The 20,624-nt window shown below is 42.5% G+C and overlaps 1 protein-coding gene across 5 annotated transcripts in view; it reads right to left on the minus strand.

Moving 5' to 3' along the window:
* FGGY (FGGY carbohydrate kinase domain containing) overlaps nt 1-20,624 on the minus strand; it is a 336,672-nt gene that overhangs the window by 25,931 nt on the left and 290,117 nt on the right. For all 5 annotated transcript variants that reach the window (XM_054038431.1, XM_054038430.1, XM_054038429.1 and 2 more), the window contains one exon: nt 17,769-17,863. In XM_054038431.1, coding sequence (XP_053894406.1) covers nt 17,769-17,863 — 95 coding nt within the window. The remainder of the gene's footprint in view (nt 1-17,768; nt 17,864-20,624) is intronic.

The following is a 20,624-nucleotide window of genomic DNA, read 5'->3' on the forward strand; positions in this document are numbered from 1 at the left end:
AAAGGTAACGAAGTCTCCATTCATATTTAGCCATGCAAGGGAATCTAAAAAATCCCCAGGCACCATGGTGAATGGAGTTGTGTTAATCGGCCAGATATAGCAGAATTATCTTAATTTTATGGGAACAAAATTCTATAGTTACCCCTGGGACAAAAGCCAAAAGGCGTACATGCGAGGTAGCAATACTTCTTAAGATCTAGGGTGATAAAAGTATGTCCTGGTGTTTCAAACCACTGGTGTCAAATCCCCAGACTAAGTAATCAGAATGTCCTTTGAGAAATGCATTTTAAAACCCCCAGGCATTTCAGACAGCTAGCACTGTGACTCTACATGCCTTTGCTTCCTTACAGAACAGTCTGATCCGCTGTACTGACACAGCAAGAGTTCAAATCCCAGATGGAAAATTAATCTCACAATGTGGCCTGATTGAGTTTCAGTTCTCTAGTGCATAGCTTGAAGGTTGTTCTGCTTGGCTATGGAAGAGGTGAGGGCAGGGAGACTTAATTTGTCTGACATCCTGTACATCATTAAGCAAGGCACACTCTGAAAAGAACACCATTGGCTACTACAGCTATAAAGAATCTATAGTACTCCCACATACTCATCTTTCCCCAAAAATGTTGTTGTTGCACTTTTTCCTACATAACCCAAAGACCAAATGACTTCACTGGGAGTTGTGCCTGTGTATCTGTGGGTAGAATTAGGTCCCAAAGTAGGAGGATATAGATAGTTCTTAAAATGTATAGCTATCTCAAAGCTATAAAGGCACATTTACAGTTTCCTTACAAATATATGAAGAGAAAACAGTGCTAGGGGTTATAATAAGCACAAGGTAGCCCTATTATTGCACAGTTTATTGTAAAAGCTGATATTCAATCTTAACTTGTTTACAAAAATCAATTTACTCCAGCATGGAATCTTCCTGACTGATTTACACAGTCCATTTAAAAGCAACCCCATGTTCCCCATTACAGAATGACCAACCTATCCACAAGACACTACTGAGTCCTTCTTTATTAGTATACTGTTACTTTGCATGTTTAATATACTTTTCCACATGTATCCATTTTATTACCAGTTGGCTGTATGTGTCCCATCTGAACTCTACACTGGACACTCATACCTTTGGTTTGTTATGAAAAGACCTGCACTGGAGACTAAACTCTTCTAACCAGTGTATTTCCTCCTGCTTCCCACCTCTCAGACTTGCTGACAGATGACATAAATAGACTCCCCCTATGATAGTACTCGATTGATCCAACACAAATTCTATTCTATGCCAAGGTGTCAGCTGACAAGAGTCAAGTATCAGGGGGTAGCAGACAGGAGGTTACTAAAAGTTATTAGATGGAAAATCACAGTCTATTATAGATCACCAGAATCACAAATGTAGTTATCAAACCTACTGACAACAGAGATGCTACATGTTTACCGTAGGTTGTTTCTGAGAGTATCTATCTATGAAAAGGCCTGCTCAAAAGGCCATTGAAGGTAATGAGAATCCTTCCATGGCCTGCAATGAGCTTTGGATAAGGTCCATGAAGAAAATATTGAACTTCTCAAAATACTGTGGGCCAAATCTTGAGTGAGTGTAATATGGCAGAGCTCAATTGAAGTCAATTGATTTATACCAGCTAAGGATCTGGCCCTCTCTAACTGGCCACATCTTCTACATGAAGACACAATAAAAAAAGAGTAGGTTTCTTGGATCATTTTAGTGTTCCTGAAGGAATTAACTGCCTTTTCAATCCACTCTCATAAATGTAAGTGATAAGTAATAAAATCTTTATCACTGCTCTCAGACAGATAATAAACAGATAAGCCAAGCTGATTTCCCAACAAATGGTAACACGCACCCTTTCCCTGACATCTAAACAGAACATAATGTTTCATTTCATTTTAGGAGTGCGGTATTTTATTAATCATTTATTTTGAAGAAAATAGTATGGCCATATTTTTAAGTATTGCTCAGCTGGTGGCCTCCAGCTGTGAGAATTCTGGGCCAGACACCCAGCCATTGTAAATCGGCATGACTCCCTGGCAGTCAATGGCGTTACGCCAATTTATACCAGCTGAGGATCTGGCTTTCTTTGTTTATTACATAGCTACAGAGAAATTACAAATTTGAATCCCAATCTCATATTGGATGACATTTAAAACAGAGTGCGCTAAGTTTCTGGATAGCAACAAGAACAAAGAAAAGGCTGTACAGTACCTTTGTATCCTATCACCTATCATATTCCATTGCCGCTTGTTGAATGGGTATTATTGTGAGCCAACAGCAGAAGCCATAATAATCCTCATCACCTCAAGATGTATCATCTCCAAGTGAATTAGGGGCTAGATCTTCAGCCGAGCACTGACCCAGCAAAGCACTAATTTAGCGGGTGGGTAGTCCCACTGTCTTTAATGGGACTTTTGCGCCCTTAAAGTTAAGCATGTGCTCAAGTGTTTGGATAGATCAGGGCTCTGATGTAAACTGGTGTTACGCTAATGAAATCAATGGAGCTATGGGGATTTACACTAGTTGGAAATCTAGCCCTGTACCAGGGCCGCCCAGAGGGGGGGCAAGTGGGGCAATTTGCCCCGGGCCCCGCAGGGGCACCCATGAGAATATAGTATTCTATAGTATTGCAACTTTTTTTTTTATAGAAGGGGCCCCCGAAATTGCTTTGCCCCAGGCCCTCTGAATCCTCTGGGCAGCCCTGCCCTGTACTGCAGTCCAGGATCATCTGTCACTTTAATAGTTATCTAATCCATCGGAACAATCTCTGAAATTCTCCAAAACAAGTTTTTACTTGTAATAATTTCTAGTGATCTGAAATGACGACAAATCATCTAACGTGACAATGAATGAAACTCTACTGTACAGCATGTACTGATCAGATAATACATCAAACAGATGACAGCATATAACATGAGACACAGCATGGCTGAAAATATTTGACTGTGGTGGCGTTCTTAGATAGTTTTCTTTCAATATTCAGCTCTAACATAAAGATGTGTAGGCCAGATGATGATGCCAAGCCTAGCAAACAATGAGCGTTCTGCTTGTTATATAATGATTGTGGGGACTCCGAGGGGATTTTTGTATCAGTGAATTTCAGCAGCATGGCAATGTGAAAATGTTAGAGTAAGTAAAGCAAGCTCTCATCAAGCAAGAAGGGTAACAGATGTCAACCGGTATCACATATCAGTAAACAGTAATAGCGTAGGAGGCTACTGATCTTAGGGCTTTCATGAAAACATTCCGGTTATTGTTGACTGCCACATCCCAGTTGTTTGTATCTTTAAATGGTGGTGGTGGTGTTTTCCCTGGATTAAACTACCAGCAGGTGATGTGATTCAGCTATATGTAAACATTCGTGTCACTTAAAATAAAAAGGTAATGCTTCTGCAGACCTAGTGCCATTTTTAAAAAGTGAATTTAACGCTCATGAAAAGTACCGGGCTGATGGGAAATTCAATCCTCTATTGAGTGGTACAGCAAGCTCCCCACACCTGTGTGCCTCAGTCTTAATCCAGAGCAATCATTTTTGGGTGGAGAGAGTAGTTGTGTCTCCATTCAGGCCTCGTCCTCTCTGCTGAGAGTGCTGACAAGGGTGCCAATATATGCCAAATGAAACAGCATTTTCTGTAATGTGAACTAACATCAGTCCACAAGGAACTGGACAGAGGCCACCAAATCTTTGCCCTTTAATTTTTCTCCCCCATCTTTATTTCTCTAAAGAAATTTGGTATGCACAAAGGCAGGAGCCATTGCCAGTCTCTTGGTGGTTTCATACATGCCAAAGGGAACACATATTGCACCTAACTTCTTTATGCACAATGGATTTTCGCATAGGCAGAGATTCATTTTCATTTCAGAAAGGTGGACTAAGAAACTGGTAACAGGATACAAACCCGTTTCACCACTGAGTCATTGCTTTGGATCTGGTCCTGGCGAACGGTGACTACCATTTGTTACCATCTGATGCTTTATTAGCCTAGGCTAAGAATCGATTCCTGCAGGACTCCACTGGAAACACACACCTCAATGAAAAATTCCCCATGTGCAGTTACTTTTTGAGATTTAGTAGTTAGCCAGTTTTTAATCTATTTAATGTGGGCCATGTTAATTTTATACAATTCTAGCTTTTGAATCAAAATCTTGTGTGGTACCAAGTGGTTGGAAGAGTACTCATCATAAACTATCTATGACTCTACATACTATCTTTGTTGGCAGTCAGAGCAAAGAGGTTAAGAATTGAATGGGTTATGGAAATTCAACTGTTTTCTCCTCTAACATAGTGCACCCAGTGAAGGGTACATAATTTGTGTATTGAAACTTGAACTAATTCTTCCCATGCCATATCCGTCCTGTGAATAAATGGATGACTTGGACTTGTGGGGAGGCATCTTTCACAAGAACTAAATTTACTTAAGTAATACAAATCAGAAGCAGTCCCTTTAAGAAAAAGCAATCACCTGCCCTTATCCAGGAACCACACCAAATGATCTTCACTGAACTGTGAACTCAAATTTCAAGCATAAGAATTTATCCGAAATCCTTTGGAGTTGTTGAAGAACAAAGCCACAAGATCAGACCACCCAAGCCCATTTCCTCCTGTACTTCTTGGTGTCTCAGAATAGCCATCTGAACCTTCTTTTGCCTATCAAAAATGCTTTGATTAAAGGAGTAGAGAATAAAAAACATCCCGACACTGCAGGAAGCCCCTTAGTAAAAGGTGCATTAATTCGGTAAAAGCAAGCCAACAAAATGATTAATTTGCTTCTCTGTTTCCATACTCTGTTTACACAAGTTGATTAGAGCACTTAATTACTAATTTACCCTGCTTAAAAACAAGAGTGCTTTTCATTTTTAATGAGATGGGGGAAGGAGACTTGCCTGACAACAGGGAGAAGTCATTTTATTTCCTCTGATGATTTTGTCTACCCAGTTATTAACATTTCTAAAGGAAAGAACTATTGCTCCCCAATTTTCCCCTGGTTTTTCTTATTAAAGACATAAACGCAGATACAGATTTCTTCTCACATCAGTCCTTGACCAAACTAGCAATGGTTGGAAGAGAAATATAGGATCAGATCTTCAGCTGGTGTAAAAATCAGTGTAGCTATACTGAAAAAAAACAGAGCTATGCCAAATTATACCAGCTGAAGATCTGGTCCAAAAACTCAAACAACATGATCTGTGGCTATAGTCCTTTTTTGGGTGAACCAGTATGAACCTCCTCCCAAGTCCAGGTAATAATCATTGGTACTCTTACAATACATGTTACATGATTCCACTATATTTAGAAGATCCAAGCCGTGCATAAATAAAACAATTTAAAGTTCTTGTAACTGGGAGTTGTAAACTAATCATTTCAAACATGTCATCATTATCATCATCATTTCAAACCCTTGCCTGCAACACATCCCTTTAATACTGATGGACTTTACAGACATGTCCATCATTTTTAAAGGAAGGTCAGGATGCCCTATGTCCACATGGCTAATGGTGCTGCTTCAGGGGATATTCAACTGACGTCAACAGGTAGTTCAGCTGCTCGATTACAATGGCTGTTTAAATGAGGCAACCAATCCATCTTAGTTAATTATACAGTGCGAGTCACTGCAGTATCTAGTTGTCTTTCTGCTTAGCTCTCAAAGACAATAGGGGAAAAAAAACTCCAAATGATTTCAAATGTTATTTTCATACTTGGAAAATCTCACAAACATCATAGTTAAAAATGAAATCTATTCACTTTTCATGTGGTTTTAATGGTTTTTTTTTTTTTTTTTGGTTCCTTTCATACAAGTCAAAGATTTCTGCCCATATTTGTCTCATAATTGAACTGCAGACATCACAGTCATTTCCATGGCAACACACTGATGTCAAATACAAAACTATGATCTCACTACTGGATCAAACAGAAGATGAGGTTGAGAAGTGGGAGCAAATGATCTCTGTCAGGTACACACGAAAAATGGATTGCAGATGTAAGCATAATTATGAAGGGAATGAGCAGGGGACTTTCTCCCTCAAATTTGAGTGTGTGGTGGAGGAGAGGTGAGGGAGGGAGGGAAGTGGAGGCAATTTCCAGACCCCAAAGTGCTGCTGTGCGGCACCAGGCTCAACACTTCCTCATCTGTGGGGCTTCCCAATAGCTGATAAGTAGAGATGAGAGCTCGGCGCACCATCTGCTGGACAGAGGCAACCTCAGATTCAGTCTGCAGGAGGAGCCAGAAGCAACAGTCCAGATTCACTCTAGTATCCCAACTCAGAGGAAGCAGGAAGCACATTCCCCTCCCCTCAGACTTGGAGCAGGTACAGGACACCCCATGTCCTCTTTCCAAAGTGGGGAGCAATGTACTACTGGGAGGGGGACAGTTAACTTTTTGGAGGAGTCTGGCTTCAAGGGGTTGAGGACACAGAGGAAGTGGGGCACACAGAATATTGGGTGGAGGAGAGATAGAGATACAAAGCATGGGAGAAATACAGAGAGAGAGAGACACACAGACACGGTCATGCACCCACATGTGTAGATGCACATGCAGGCTGGCCTTAGCATGAGGCAAACTGAGGTGGCCGCCTCAGGTGCCAGACTGTGGGGATGGGAGGTGGGAGGGGGTGCCACTAGGACCCAGAGTGTAGAAAATTGTGTCTGCTGCTGGTGCATATGTATTCTCTCTGCTCTAGATGCACAGAGATGATGGAGTGCGGTGCTGGAGAAAGGAGGGCACAAGAGACATAACAGGCAGGCAGGAGAAAAGGTGAGAGGGAATAACAGAAAGCAGCAGGAGCTGCAGGGAGAGAGAGGAGGCGGAGCCTCTTATGTACCTCTCTAGCACCCCCAGGAGCCTGGACTGATTAACACCAGCTTCTCAGGGGGCTTCCTGTTTCCTGCTGCTTCTCTGAACCCACTTGAGGAGAACAGGCAGTCAACTGAAGTAGTAGGAGTCAGTTAGGCCCTTAAGATGCTGATATCTTCCCTCACTCAGGCCCTGCTACCAACCTGCTTATTTGTCCCCTTCAACTGAGTGTTGAGAGCCACTATAGCTGGCACAGAACAGCAGTCATGAGTGAAAGAAGAAAACACCCCTCTGGGGCAGCATTCAGAAAAAGAAAGAAAGCAAAGGAAGCTTTTCTATCTAAGCAGGGAGGAGCTCTCCTGAGATACATAGACACAAATATTCACGGTGAGCCTTCCGGCCCCAGTGAGGATGTGAGTGGTGAGGAGATGCCTGATCTTCCCGTTAGTCAGAGGGCAGGTGACCTGGCAGCTACTGCAGCATCCATATCTCCATCTCAAGTGGATGTAACCAGGCACATTCTTGAAGAAAAGTGTAGATCAGAGAAGAGTGTGGTGGAGGCGCAAGAAACAGCTGCTGCTGAGTTTAGTTCCTTAAGTCTAGATGATCCAGGACTGTGGACTCACTTGAGCAGTAGCCTGAGGGACTTCCTTGTACTGCATGGGCCACAGCAAGTGAAAAACTTCATGTTCCCAAAGACAATGAAAATAGAAGTTTCCATCCAACACATTACTGCCGTGAAATCCCCAATGATGACGAAGTGGAGAGGCCATGGCTTATGTACTCAAAAACCCAGAATGCTGCATATTGTTTTTATTGCAAACTCTTCCAGTCTAATGTTCCAGCCACATTGGGTTCTACAGGAACAAAGGACTGGAAAAATCTGGCTAGAAATCTGGCATGCCACGAGAAGGCAGCAAAATCACCAGAGAGCATTCCATAGGTGGAAAGAACTTGAGATGAGACTAAGGTTAAAGGCCACCAGAGATGATCAGCATCAAGAGAAGATTGCATCAGAGTCTCTTTATTGGCAAAATGTTCTGAAAAGGCTCATTGCCATTGTGAGAATGCTTGCTACCCAAAACCTAGCACTGCGTGGCACTTCAGATCAGCGGAATGTGCCAAACAATGGAAACTTCCTTAAAATTGTGGAGCTGATGGCTGAGTTTAATGCTGTACTCCAGGAGCATCTAAGAAGAGTCACCACCACTACCTTGGAAAAACAATTCAAAATGAGATCATATAGTTACTGGCAACAAAAGTCAAACAGAAGATTGTGGCAGATCTGAAGTCAGCAATATATTACTCTGTTATTCTGGACTGCACACCTGACATTGGCCATATGGAAGAAATGCCTTTAATGGTGTGTTTTGTAACAACAACAACAGAACCTAGTGAAAATGTCCATGCAATGGTGACTGTCAGAGATCATTTTCTAGAACTTATTGACATTGATGATCCTACAGGAGCTGGTATGACAAATGTGCTTCTTAAAAAGCTGGAAGATACGGGAATTGCAATAGCTGACATGAGAGGTCAGGGCTATGATAATGGTGTCAACGTGAGAGGAAAGAACAGAGGAGTGCAGACACGGATCCGACAGTTAAACCCTCGAGCTTTTTTTGTCCCATGCAGTTCTCATTCATTGAACTTGGTGGTCAGTGATGCAGCATCAGTTTCTAGTGAGGCTGCTGAATTTTTTAATGTAATTCAAAGCATTTATGTATTTTTCTCTGCATCACCTCATCGATGGCAAATTTTGAAGCAACATCTGGGAACATCCTCTCTGACACTGAAACCACTGAGTGCCACACGATGGGAAAGTCGAGTGGAGGCGATAAAGCCTATGAAACACCAAATTGAGAAGATAGATGATGCCAGAGTTGCCATTACGGAGGATAATGCTATGACAGGAACTGTTTGTGGGAGAACAGTGGCAGAGGGAAATGGAATCACCAGAAACATACATAACTTCAAATTTCTGTGTCTTAGTGTTGTGGCATGACATACTGTTTGAAATAAATGTTGTAAGCAAGAGACTCCAAGGCGTTGACCTTGATATATCTAGAGCAATGGAACAACTGGACAAATAAAGTCATACCTACAGTCTTATCAGTCAGATGAGGGATTTCTGAAGAGTGCACAGAAGTTGGCAGAGGAATTTCACACTGAAGCTATTTCCCCATCCATTCAAAAATACAAGAGTCACCGAAGAAGACGACATTTTGATTACGAGGCACGGGATAATCCCATAAAAGACCCCAAACAACAATTCAAAGTTGAATTCTTTAAACAGGTGCTAGATTGTGCAATACAGTCAGCTGAAGAACATTTCATGCAGCTCAAGGAACACAGCAGTAATATTTGGCATGTGGTATGATATTCCAAAACTCCTCACTATACCTGAAGAAGACCTACACCAGCAATGCAGGGCACTAGAGACAGTGTTGACACATGATGACATGCACGATATTGATGCGAGTGATTTAGGTGATGAACTGAAAGCCCTTTCAAGATACTTTTCAGCAGGATCAACTCCAAAGGCTATTCTGGAATATATGTGCACAAGTAAGATGACCACCCTCTTTCCAAATGCTTTTGTTGCTCTGCGCTTACTTCTAACACTTCCTGTAACAGTTGCCAGTGGAGAATGCAGCTTCTCCAAGCTGAAGTTAATAAAAACACATCTATGCTCCACATTTACACAGGAGAGGCTGGTTGGGCTTGCAACCATCTCAACAGAGCATGAGCTGGCCCAGACTGTGGACCTTCAGGAAGCAGTTCAAATCTTTGTAACCAAGGCCCGGAAAGCACCACTTTGATTATTCAAATAGGTAAAAATGCCAGTGTTTACTATGCAGACAAGAAAAGTTATATTTGCTGTTCAGGCGTTTGAAAGTTAAGTGTTACTTAAAATTTTTGAACAAGGCATTTTAAGTTGTTAGTGCTCCTTTACTGGGGTACGTAGCAGAGCACTACCATGAGAGGAGTAGAACAGGAAGAAGGCAGAATTGAGACCTTTCAAAGTTTTGGCCCAAGCGAGGGGGCATGGTGACATCATTTGAGCTCCCCTCCTCAGGTGCCAAAATGTTGTGGCCTGGCCCTGTGCACATGTAACCCACTGGTCACACTTGTTGTGATATTTATATCTTATTATTTCTTTGCAGTTGCTCTCACTATGTGCTAGATGCTTTCCAATCACTGCTGCGAGTTAAAATGGTGTAAATGCTCAACATGGGTCTGTGGAGAGACAAGCCCAAACCAAACCTTTATTGCCCCCTCGATATTTGTGTCAAAATGACTCCACTGGTTACCGAACGTTACTGGTCAAACACATTTCATTGCCCTGTATAAAGATTATTTTCTTTAATCTTTTCCTCGTGGAGAAGATCCCACTTTAATTTGCCAGGTCCAAACAAAAACTGGTAATTAAGTTTCCTAAAGGTAATTTTATTAATTGCTTTAATGTGCAATTAAGGAACGATCAGTGGGGTTCCTGGTTTTTACAGGTCAATAATCCTGTTCCTGAGCGTATGTGCTATGTCTGAATGAGTAGGCTATCCTGAGGAAAGAATTGGACAATTGCCAAATCAAACACACCCCCCCTTCCAATTTTTACTTACATACAACTGAAGCTGAGTAACAACAATAAATTTGAAACTTTGACATTTATTTATTGAACACTTTTACCTAGGAGAAGTTGCTGATGTAAACTGGAAACGATCATAGAAACGATCACACAGAAATGTGCATAGACAGTGAAGCAGGATACTGGTGCTCAATATACAGCCTCTAAATAGACTCAACTTGATCAGCAATGCTAAGGCTACTTCATTCACTGGCATCTACATTTCAAAAATCCTTCACATCATGCAATTTTATATGGTAACAAACCACCATGGATTGTCTCCTGTGTCAGCATTGAGCCAGGTGGGCTGTTTTACAGCTTGTAGCTACAGAAACATGAAAGAGACAGAATTAACCAGCTAAAAGAAAGCAGTGTTTGGCTGGGGCAAATTAAAAGACAAAACTAAATAGCAAAAAGGAAAACAGAAGGTTTTTTTCCACAGGAGATTCTAGAGACTAAATAATCAAGGATGAAATGGGAGATAATTCTGATCACCCTGAGCATTATTTTATTGGGTAGACCAATTGTTTTAATTCCTCTTTACCACGGAGGAGAAAAAAATGCAGAGAGGATACATGAAGAGGAAAACAGGGAACTCAACAGTCTTTGAAGGAACAACATATGGTGACCAGGCATCAGAGATGGATGTTATAAATCTTTACTTGGTAGAATTACCTAAAGATGAAATTGCAGTTTTGAATAAAGGCTTGGGCTTTTAAACCCACACTGGAATCTGGCAAATTAGATTGTAACATAGACTGTTACAAATTTTGCAGTAACCTTCATTTCAAACATTTCTTTGCAAGATGTGGTGGATACTGAGAACTCAGTTGTTAGCACAGATGTGGTCAATAAAGATAACAAATAAAAGGGGAATATGATATTTTAGAAGAAATCCCCTTTAATCCATGAGTCACTAATGCATGCCTGTTCACTTGCTCTCATCCGAAAGATAAGGATTTGGATACTTTATTCGGAATATTTTATCAAGAGCAAAAATCTGATTTAAAAGTTGGAATCTGACTGCTTCGGGGAAAAAACTATATATTATACTCCTTAAAGAGCAATTAGAGTATTGTTATAAAAGGAGGAAGAAAGTAAGGCGATAAATTGGTGCTTAGTGTCTTCTGAGAAGAAACATGCTTAAGATTACAGTATGACTTCTTCAAGTAAGAAACCATTATTGTTGCAGTAAATATAAATAATGGGTCTGATCAAAACCCCAGGAAGGTCAATGGAGAGATTCCCATTCATTTAAGCGGGCTTTTGGGTAAAATATATTGATATACAGATAATTCACCACCCTGTATTAGGAATGGTGTTCATTAGAGACTTTCTAAATCAGTGGTCACCAACCCGTCAATTGGAATCGATGGGTCAATTCTGGAGCCTCGGCTAGTCGATTGTGAACTCTGGAGCTAAAAGTCCGATGGTGCAGTGGGCTCGGGCAGGGTGCCCCAAGCCGCTTCCAGAAGCGGCTAGCTGCTGGCACATCTCTGTGGCCCCCAGGGGAAAAAAGAGGGGGGGTGAGGTGGCTTCACGCGCTGCCCCTCCCCCAGCACCATCCCCGGTTCCCGGCCAATGGGAGCTCTGGGGGCGGCGCTTGCAGATGCGGGCAACGCACGGAGACCCACTGCCCCCCTCAGGGGCCACACGCAGAGACGTGCCAGCAGCCAACCGCTTCCGGGAGCGGCATGGTGCCACAGCAGGCAGGCAGACTGCCTGAGCCCTGCTGCGCCGCCAACCAGGAGCCGCCTGTGGTAAGTGCCTCCCGGCTAGAGCCTGCACCTCGCTCCCCTCACTGCACCCAACCCCCCAGCCCACAGTTGAAGATTTTTACCATCATGTTGTTCATTCTATTTATCCATTCATATTCCTATGCATGTATCTTATTTTCATGCTAGGACATTTCCAATATTTAGAATTAGAATTTAACATTGAGTATAAACATTATATTTTGTAAGAAAAAAGTCAAAGAAATAGGCAAAAACAACAACAACAAAAACAACAACAGTAAATACACAGCTTTCATCTAATCCCGAAGACGGCATCCACCCTGCCCGTTTAACCCACAAAGCTTGCAGCTCATATGGAAATGCAACTTTTGTAGACTTCTCAAAAGCTGAAGTCCTCCAAATTAGCTTAAATATGCAGTAAATAAATAACTTTTTAGACGATCATTTAAAATTGTGTTCTTAGCGTGCGTTGTAGTCCTGGGTCCGAGTCACCTGTACAATGCGGGCTCTTTTGATCAGTCAAGAATAGTATTTGTAATACTAAGAACAGTAATAGTAGTAACTTCAGCATCATGCACGGAGGCACTGAGTTGTTTGTGTGATGCTGCTAAAAGCTCCAGTAAGCTCCTGCTACTGACAAAACCCATGTTGAATCTGCTGATTCAGCGTTTAACATTGTACTCTGATCTCTGCTAGTCATCACTGCGCTACAACCCTACCCCTGTGGTTATTTAAGGCTCACCGTGTGTCTGGAAACAACAAATTTCAGCAGAATCCCAGCCCTCCTCTATAAACGCATCTGAAGGACCCGCTCCCTCCCAGACCCCGCACCCCCTCCCACACCACAACCCCCTGCTCCAGCCCGGAGCCCCCTCCTGCACCCAAACTCCCTCCCAGAGCCCACACCCCTCACCCTCTCCCACACCCCAATACTCTGCCCCAGCCCGGAGCCCCCTCCTGCACCAAACTCTCCCCCCAGAGCCCACACCCCTCACCCTCTCCTGCACCCCGATCCGCTGCACCAGCCTGGAGTCCCCTCCTGCACCCAAACTTCCTCCCAGGGCTTGCACCCCTCACTCCTGTTCTCCAACCCCCTGCCCCAGGCTCAACATTCACAGTTGAGAATGTTACACGATTTGTGACAATCCCTGAAGGATTTTGGATCTATAAACCACAAATGATGCTAATAAAAAGTAAAACTCATGAAATGTCCAGTGGATTCTATGAGATTAGGTGCAGTGTCACCATATGACGCCTCTACCCAAACTCCCTCCCAGGGCTTGCACCCCTCACTCCTGCACCCAACCCCCTGCCCCAGGCTCAGTCTGGAGCCCCCTCCCACACTCCAAATCCCTCAGCCCCAGCCCAGAGCCTGCACCCCTGCCCTGCACCCCAGCCCCAGCTCTGTGAAAGAGAGTGAGGGTGGGGGAAAGTGAGTGACGGAGGGAGGGGGGAATGGACTGAGCAGGGCGGGGCCTCAGGGAAGGGGCGGGGCCTTGGGGACAGGGTGAGGCAAATCCTGGGTTGATCAAAAAGTGATCTTGGGCTTAAAAAGGTTGGAGCCCGCTGTTCTAAATGATATCACTATTGTACTTCTTTGTTCCCCCTCCCCTGGATCAAGGATCTCCCCATGGCTGTGAGGTCTGTCTCTGCAGCACCATCCTCATGGAACCTGAAGAAGGTACGCCACATGACTGGGGATCTACGGAGAGCAAGTTGTGAGCAAGAGAGGAAAGCAAAGAGAGTCAAGTTCCAATGCCTCTCCCAGTCATGGGTACAAACAGGCAAAGTTCAACTGTAATTACTATTGCTTATTATTATTCATTACTTTCTGCACAGCACTTGGCACCTTGGTTGGCAGAGCACTATAGCTCAAGGCCAAGATTTTAAAAAATGCCTAGTGATTTTGGAGGGCCCAGTTTGAGAGCGGCTAACTTGAGACACCCTAAAGAGGCCTACTCTTCAGAGAATTGCGAGCACCCAACCTCAGAAAGCCAGACCGCTTTAAGGTACCTCATGTTGGGCATTCAGAAACCAAGGCACCCAAAAATCATTTTTAAAAATATTGCCAAAATTACTGGGACAAATCCAATCAAAACTCCCACATAAATGATGAGAGTTCTGACTAGGTAAGGGCTGAGTAAATATCAAGCAAAGGGCTTATAATATGCTCCTTTATCGTTATACAGGACAAACAAAGAGCTCTGAGCGATGCTACACTATATCACTAACAGAATACAGTCAATAATAATGTCTCCTATTGACAAACATTATAATGAAGCTAACCATAATTTATGGGAGCAGCACTGAAAATGGTATTGGTTGGGAAGAGGCCCGCAAGACGGTGTGCTAGAGAAAGGAGATCAATATAATGAAAATGAGATTACAACACTGGATTTAAGCTTTGTATGACAGTTTTAACAAAGCGTATGGGGCTTACATGGCTTCTAGTTTCTGATTCTAGAATAGTCAATAGATGGATTCCTTGTTAAAAATTATTTTTAATCATTTCAATTGTCTACGGTGCTGTGCAACTGGTACTGCTGTATGTTGCGGGTAGCCTATTTTAACCAATGGTGTGTTCTGAAAAGGTATTCAGTGGAAACACTTATGGTGCGATTTTTCCAAAGCTGCAGGAATATAACTGTGTGCTGTGACAAGGTTCAAGTGCACGACATGCTCCCCAGTGAACAAGAAAGCTTAGATACCATGGTAATGAGTGTGATAGAAATACTAGAGAGACAGATCAGTTTCCCCCTCTCCCATGAACAGAGGCAATAAGGAACGGCTATGGTCCTGATCCCAAGCTCATTAAAGTCAATGGAAACAATGCCACTGACTTGAACAGGCTCTGAAACAGACCCTATAAGAGTGGCTGCTTGGGGGGAGACTGCCTTTGGGAAGGTCAGGCCCCAGAGCCAGGGGTCATAAGACTGGGCTGAACTTCAGACCAGGGAGTTTTCCCTTCATTCTTTTTTTCTGCTATGTTTACTTATTTTGATTTCTTATACTAAACTTTTTTATTTAAAGAGGGGTAAAAAGCATTGCTGAATGTGACTCTCTCTGTTTTTTCTGCTAAATCCTCCCACCCATTTATATGGACCAAATCTGTGCACAGTTACTGCGATTATTCATTCAAATCACTTATTTTTACACTCAAAGTGCCAGGTATGCATCTAAGTGGCCACTGGTGTGTGAAATTGCCAAGTTGCACATGCAACTGTAGTAACAGCACATGTAAATTAGCAACATAATTGTGCCTAAACCGTTTTGAACGTCACACCTTTAAAGTTTAAATGAGAGCCAAGCCTCTTCGACTTTATAAGCTAATTCTTTTTTGCATTTGTATTTCGATCATGACAAAGTTTCCCAGCTGAAAAGCATAGTTTCCAACTGATTGCTGGCCATGTGCCATCATACAATGTCTTTATCAAAGGATCAAATGTATTATTTTGAATGTTACGCTGCAGTGAGCCACTGACTGATTCAGGAATGCAACAGCTGACTCAGATAGGCTGTCAAAATATGTTGCATCAAATACTACAATCCAGCACCTTCAGAAACATTTCTGAACGTTTGAGGTTAATGGGAAATGTAGGTGTTCAGCACATCAGAAAAATCAGATCATTTTCACTTAGGTGCCTAAGAATGGATTAAGGTACCAAATATTTAGGTAGTCAACAATTTTAATCTCAAATTCTACAGACACTGATGGGGACAGCCAAAAAGTACTGACCTCAACATGTACTGTTTCAATAGTACTACCTAGGTATTAGCTCTTATACAGTGCTTTTCATCAGAAGATCTCAAAGTGCTTTACAAAGGACGCCAGTATCAGCTTGTTACGTTAAATGGGAAAACAGAGGCACGAAGAGGTTAAGTGACTTGTCCAAGGTCATCCATCAGGGATTACTGGTTTCCTAATTTAAAAGTGTGTACTTAAACTTCTAGAATGAGGTTCCACTGAATGACATCATCACAATATTTTCATTCAAGGAAGCAAATATAATAGTTCTGTGATGGAATCGGCTGAAAGGGTCCAGTTGCAGTTTACATGTGAAAACCTTTTGAAGGAATACGCTGCATTGTAGCATGAGACAGGGTATTTCATCTGACTTTCTTGGATGGATTATACTTTTGACACATTTTCGGTAGGCCAGGATGAGGAGATATATTTAAAATAATAACACATAGGAGAAAAAGCAGCCGAGTCTGAGCAACTTCACAGCATACGATTTTACTAACATTCACAAAACCAAACCTAGTACTGTGAGTTTTGAAATATTAACTTACCAAGTATCAGTATGGATGACAGCTTAAACTTTAAACTAAGCACCATTTTTATTTGAGGCCAGGCGGTAATCTTCAGAAGATTAACGGAATGGCAAGAATTAAATAGGAAGCCCTGTCACAAGACGCTTTTTCTGAAATCAATTGCATTTTTCAGAACGATTGAGTTCTAGCTGCAAGCACCACAATGCTACAATACAGATGCACTACATAACAAGATACTTAATTTGCTGCAATGGGATTCACGTTACTGAGAGAATTCTCATGAAAGGAAACTGCTATTCCCAGGTAATGCATATAATTCAGCAGAACCTTCACTCTTCCATTCCCACATCTGGAAAAATTTGAAACACTGCGCCAAAGGCTCAACTGGTGTAAATCTGCGTATTGGCTTCAATGGAACGATGGCTGAGGAGCTGCACCACTATTCCAAGGGACTCCTCGCTCAGTTTCCGTTCAAAATTTCATTTAACAATTTCTGTGCTTGCTTTAAAAAACGCAGGCAGAGGCTGTTCTGGTAAGAGAGTATGTGCAAACGCATTATAATGTACCGTCTAGTGCCTATGTGTGCAACTGCAACATGAAACCAGGCAACACCTGTTTAAATGTTTGCGACTGTGTCACTCTCTAGCAGCTGATCTACAAAAGATACAAGTTCTAATGCTACTTCTACTAGAGTTAATGAAGTTAAGTAGCTGGAGTCTGCGTTTTTGGAGCAGACACTCCTAAATTCCATCCTTAATGGTGACCCTAGAGTCATTGTGGTGGATGACTGCAATACTTATGTGGGCACGGAAGTTTTACAGTGTGGCCCATGTTTAAGATTCCCCAGTGCCAGGAAGTGGAAGCAGGGCTAACCATGAACGTGATAACTTGGGATGAAAGAGTGGATGTACTAGCAGTGGTCACAATCTTAGGATCTGAGCCTATATTGAGCTCCATGTGGAGCTATATTCACCAGGAGCTCATTGCAGAATCAGGGCCCTACTGAACACCTTCCTTGTTCATCTGCCAAATTGCCTGGGTGAACTCTACAAGCAGTGTCTTGTGCTTGCCTCACCTCCTCACAGCTAAAAGACAAGTTTCTCCAATACACAAAAGAAACACAGGTATAGCAAAGGTAGGGCATGCTTCAATGAAAGGGGGAGAAGAACCAGTAAATACATCTGAATTGGAATTGGAATACATTGGAATCTTTCTTGCTGAGCAGAACCTACATTTTTCTTCCATCTTAATTATTACCTGTGTGTGATGCCAGATATAAAAGTGCACATGAAAAGCGGAAACAGCAGGACTCGAGTTTTTCCATTAGTACATACCTGTATTGAGGCAAAATCTCCAGAAGCACAAGCTCCAAGAATAGCAGCACCAACTAAAACAGACTCCACCTCTTTGGCCAGGACAATGGGCTTGCCTATACAAGAAAGTGACACACCTCTGTTAGGGAGAATGAAATGGTGCAGCGCTAAAGACACAACAAATAATTAAAGTGGGGAAAAAAAGGAGGTTTATTCTATCAGCCAACTACACAAAGCCCATACATGGCTAAGCAATGGCACTTCTACAGTACCTATCCCAGGCTCTAGGCAAAATACAGAATTTATATAAAAATTTCAGTAAAATATTAACACACACAGTATAGATTATACCAGAACAAAAACCCAGACCTCTTCCCAATTGCACACATCTTTAAAACCAGCCATCCACACCCTCTATATCAGTCCCCTGCTTAAAAGGTGACCTGTAGGGGGAAAATGAGATTGTGTCATTTGTTTTGCTTCTTTACTATGTGTTTAATAAAACAATGCTTGAGTTCTTTCCCTCCTCGCCCACAAATATGTAACAATGTCAGAGCTCCTCTTTCCTCTTTTTTTGTTTTGTTTGGTTTTTTTGTTTTCCTGGAAGACCCGAAGTGATAAACTGGGAGTTTTCCCCACTCTTCAGAGAAGAGACTGAATTCTAACAGAGATTTTTTTCTTCCAACAGTTTGTAAGACATGTGAGTTAAACAGGAGATTTAAAACCGCCACATAATAAAATATAAAAACAAATAACACCTTCCATCTACCTTCCTGGCACCTGTGATATCAGATACTTACTAGTTCTCTACCCTCTGCAGTCTTTTCCAGGAAAAACTGCGTAGAAAAGAGCTGAGTTTTCAGTGTAAAAAACACAAGTAGAAAAAAAAGTGAAAGAACAAACAAAATATGAACCTTTCGGCCTTCCTCACACCTCATAAAAAAGCCAAACATGAGGCACAAATCCATATCTTTTCCTAGCTGGAGGTCCTTAGTAACAGTCATTACCATTAGGTTAACCAATTCTTTAGTACTCCTGCATTATTTGGCATTGTTGTGAATTCCCTGATTATTATCATTGAGTTAGTTGCATTCTGTGGCTGGATTTACATATTAAAGGCCCATACTGCAAATAATACTGGGAGAAATGCTTCCTGCTATGAACAGTTGCATTTAAGTCAATACAATTACTCCTGGTTATCACTATTCCTGATACTAAAATGTAGAGTTGGGTTCTAGGATTGCAAGGTGCTAAAGTAATCTAGAGGCTCTTGAACCTGCGACTCCTATGTAGGTCTTCCCTGGTAAGGGGCTAGGAAACGCTTTGTTAACATCAACTTGTGGAGTTTCCTTCATTGTCAAAGTGGGAATCACAAGGACAACTCATGACAACATTCTGGAGCCAGATACTCAGTGGCCTTGTGACAGCTTTGCATCACTCCACCTGCACAAAGCTGCCTTACCCCAGCTCTCCAGGATAGTGGGATACTTGGGTGGCACAAAACGACTGCATTTGCTCCTATGCCAGCTCTTGTCTCTCCAGACAGCCTCTCTACCCCAGCAATCCTTCATTGCTGAAATGGCCCCTTCGGGCCACAGGTAGCCAGTGTTACTTAGAACATCCCTCAAGCTTCTATAAATTGTATCTAGAGGGGATCAGCTCAGCATAGGTGGACATAGGATTGGTAAGGTGATCATATTTCCCAAAGGGAAAATGGGACATCACGTGGGCTAGCCCTAGTCCGCCCCTTCATCACCACCCCCTGCGCAGGGCTGGTCTGAACCACTCACCCGAACCCTGCTCCCCTCAGGGTTCGCTGCTTGCCCAAACCCTGCCTGCCCCCCGTGTGAGTTTGGGGCTGGTGTTGCTGCTCGCCTTAGCCCTGCGTGCCCCCCGCGGGATGCTGGGGTCACTGCTTGCCCAACCTCTGCCTGCCCCCCGTGCGAGTCGGGGTCTGGCATCGCGCCAGCTCTGCCTGCCCCCTGCCTGAGCCCTGCCTTCCCCCACTGCGCAGGGCTAGCATCACCGCCCTCCCACCCCCTGCATGTTCCGCCACACCTGACTTTTTTTGACAAAAGCTGACAACTGATCAAGTTGGCAAGAGCAAACAGGACAAATGCCCACTTTTGTCAAAAAGTCAGGACAGCCAGAATAACGCTTAAAAAAGGGACTGTTCTGGCCAAAACGGGATGTATGATCACTCTAAGGATTGGTCACTTTATATTCCCCCTCTTGAGCTGCACCCACAGCTCAGAATCTGGGCCTGGACCTTTGAATATTTCCAGATACACTAGAAAGAAATGTTACTCCTAGTATCAGTGTTTGTAGAGCTTTGAAGCACTGGGCAACTTTCAGTGTGCTTTAAAACTTTACCACATACTTTCTTAAAGTGCCCTCAGAATGAACATATTCATCTTACCAGCTGAACAACAAGAGTCTGATGCTTTTTAAGCCATCTCTGAAATTATCAATTGGCAGTCTACATGGCTGAGTAATGGCACTTGTATCTAACAGTAACATATTCGGAATTTTTTTCTTTTCCTGAAAGAATGGGGGATTGATCCAGGAATGTTAGTTATTTTATCTGATAGGCTCTAATGAGTTCAACAGAAGCAAGAGCATTTCAGTCAGATGAACTTTGACATCCCTTGTTAGTCACACATTTTACAAATGGGGGTATTCCAAGAGTGGAAAAAGGCCTTTTTGTCCTTAATTGTACTTAGCCATTAGTTATGGTCAAAGGACTCCAGTTTAAATTTTAACAAGAATACCTATTAATAGATCTTTTATTTCAGACATCAGAAAGCAGCTTTCTATTCCAAGTCTAGTTGCAATGAAACTGACCATATGTTTCTTTTGATTCAGATAAGGGAAGGT

This window comes from Malaclemys terrapin, chromosome 8 (genome assembly GCF_027887155.1).
Source record: "Malaclemys terrapin pileata isolate rMalTer1 chromosome 8, rMalTer1.hap1, whole genome shotgun sequence".
In the NCBI taxonomy this organism is placed as follows: domain Eukaryota; kingdom Metazoa; phylum Chordata; order Testudines; family Emydidae; genus Malaclemys; species Malaclemys terrapin.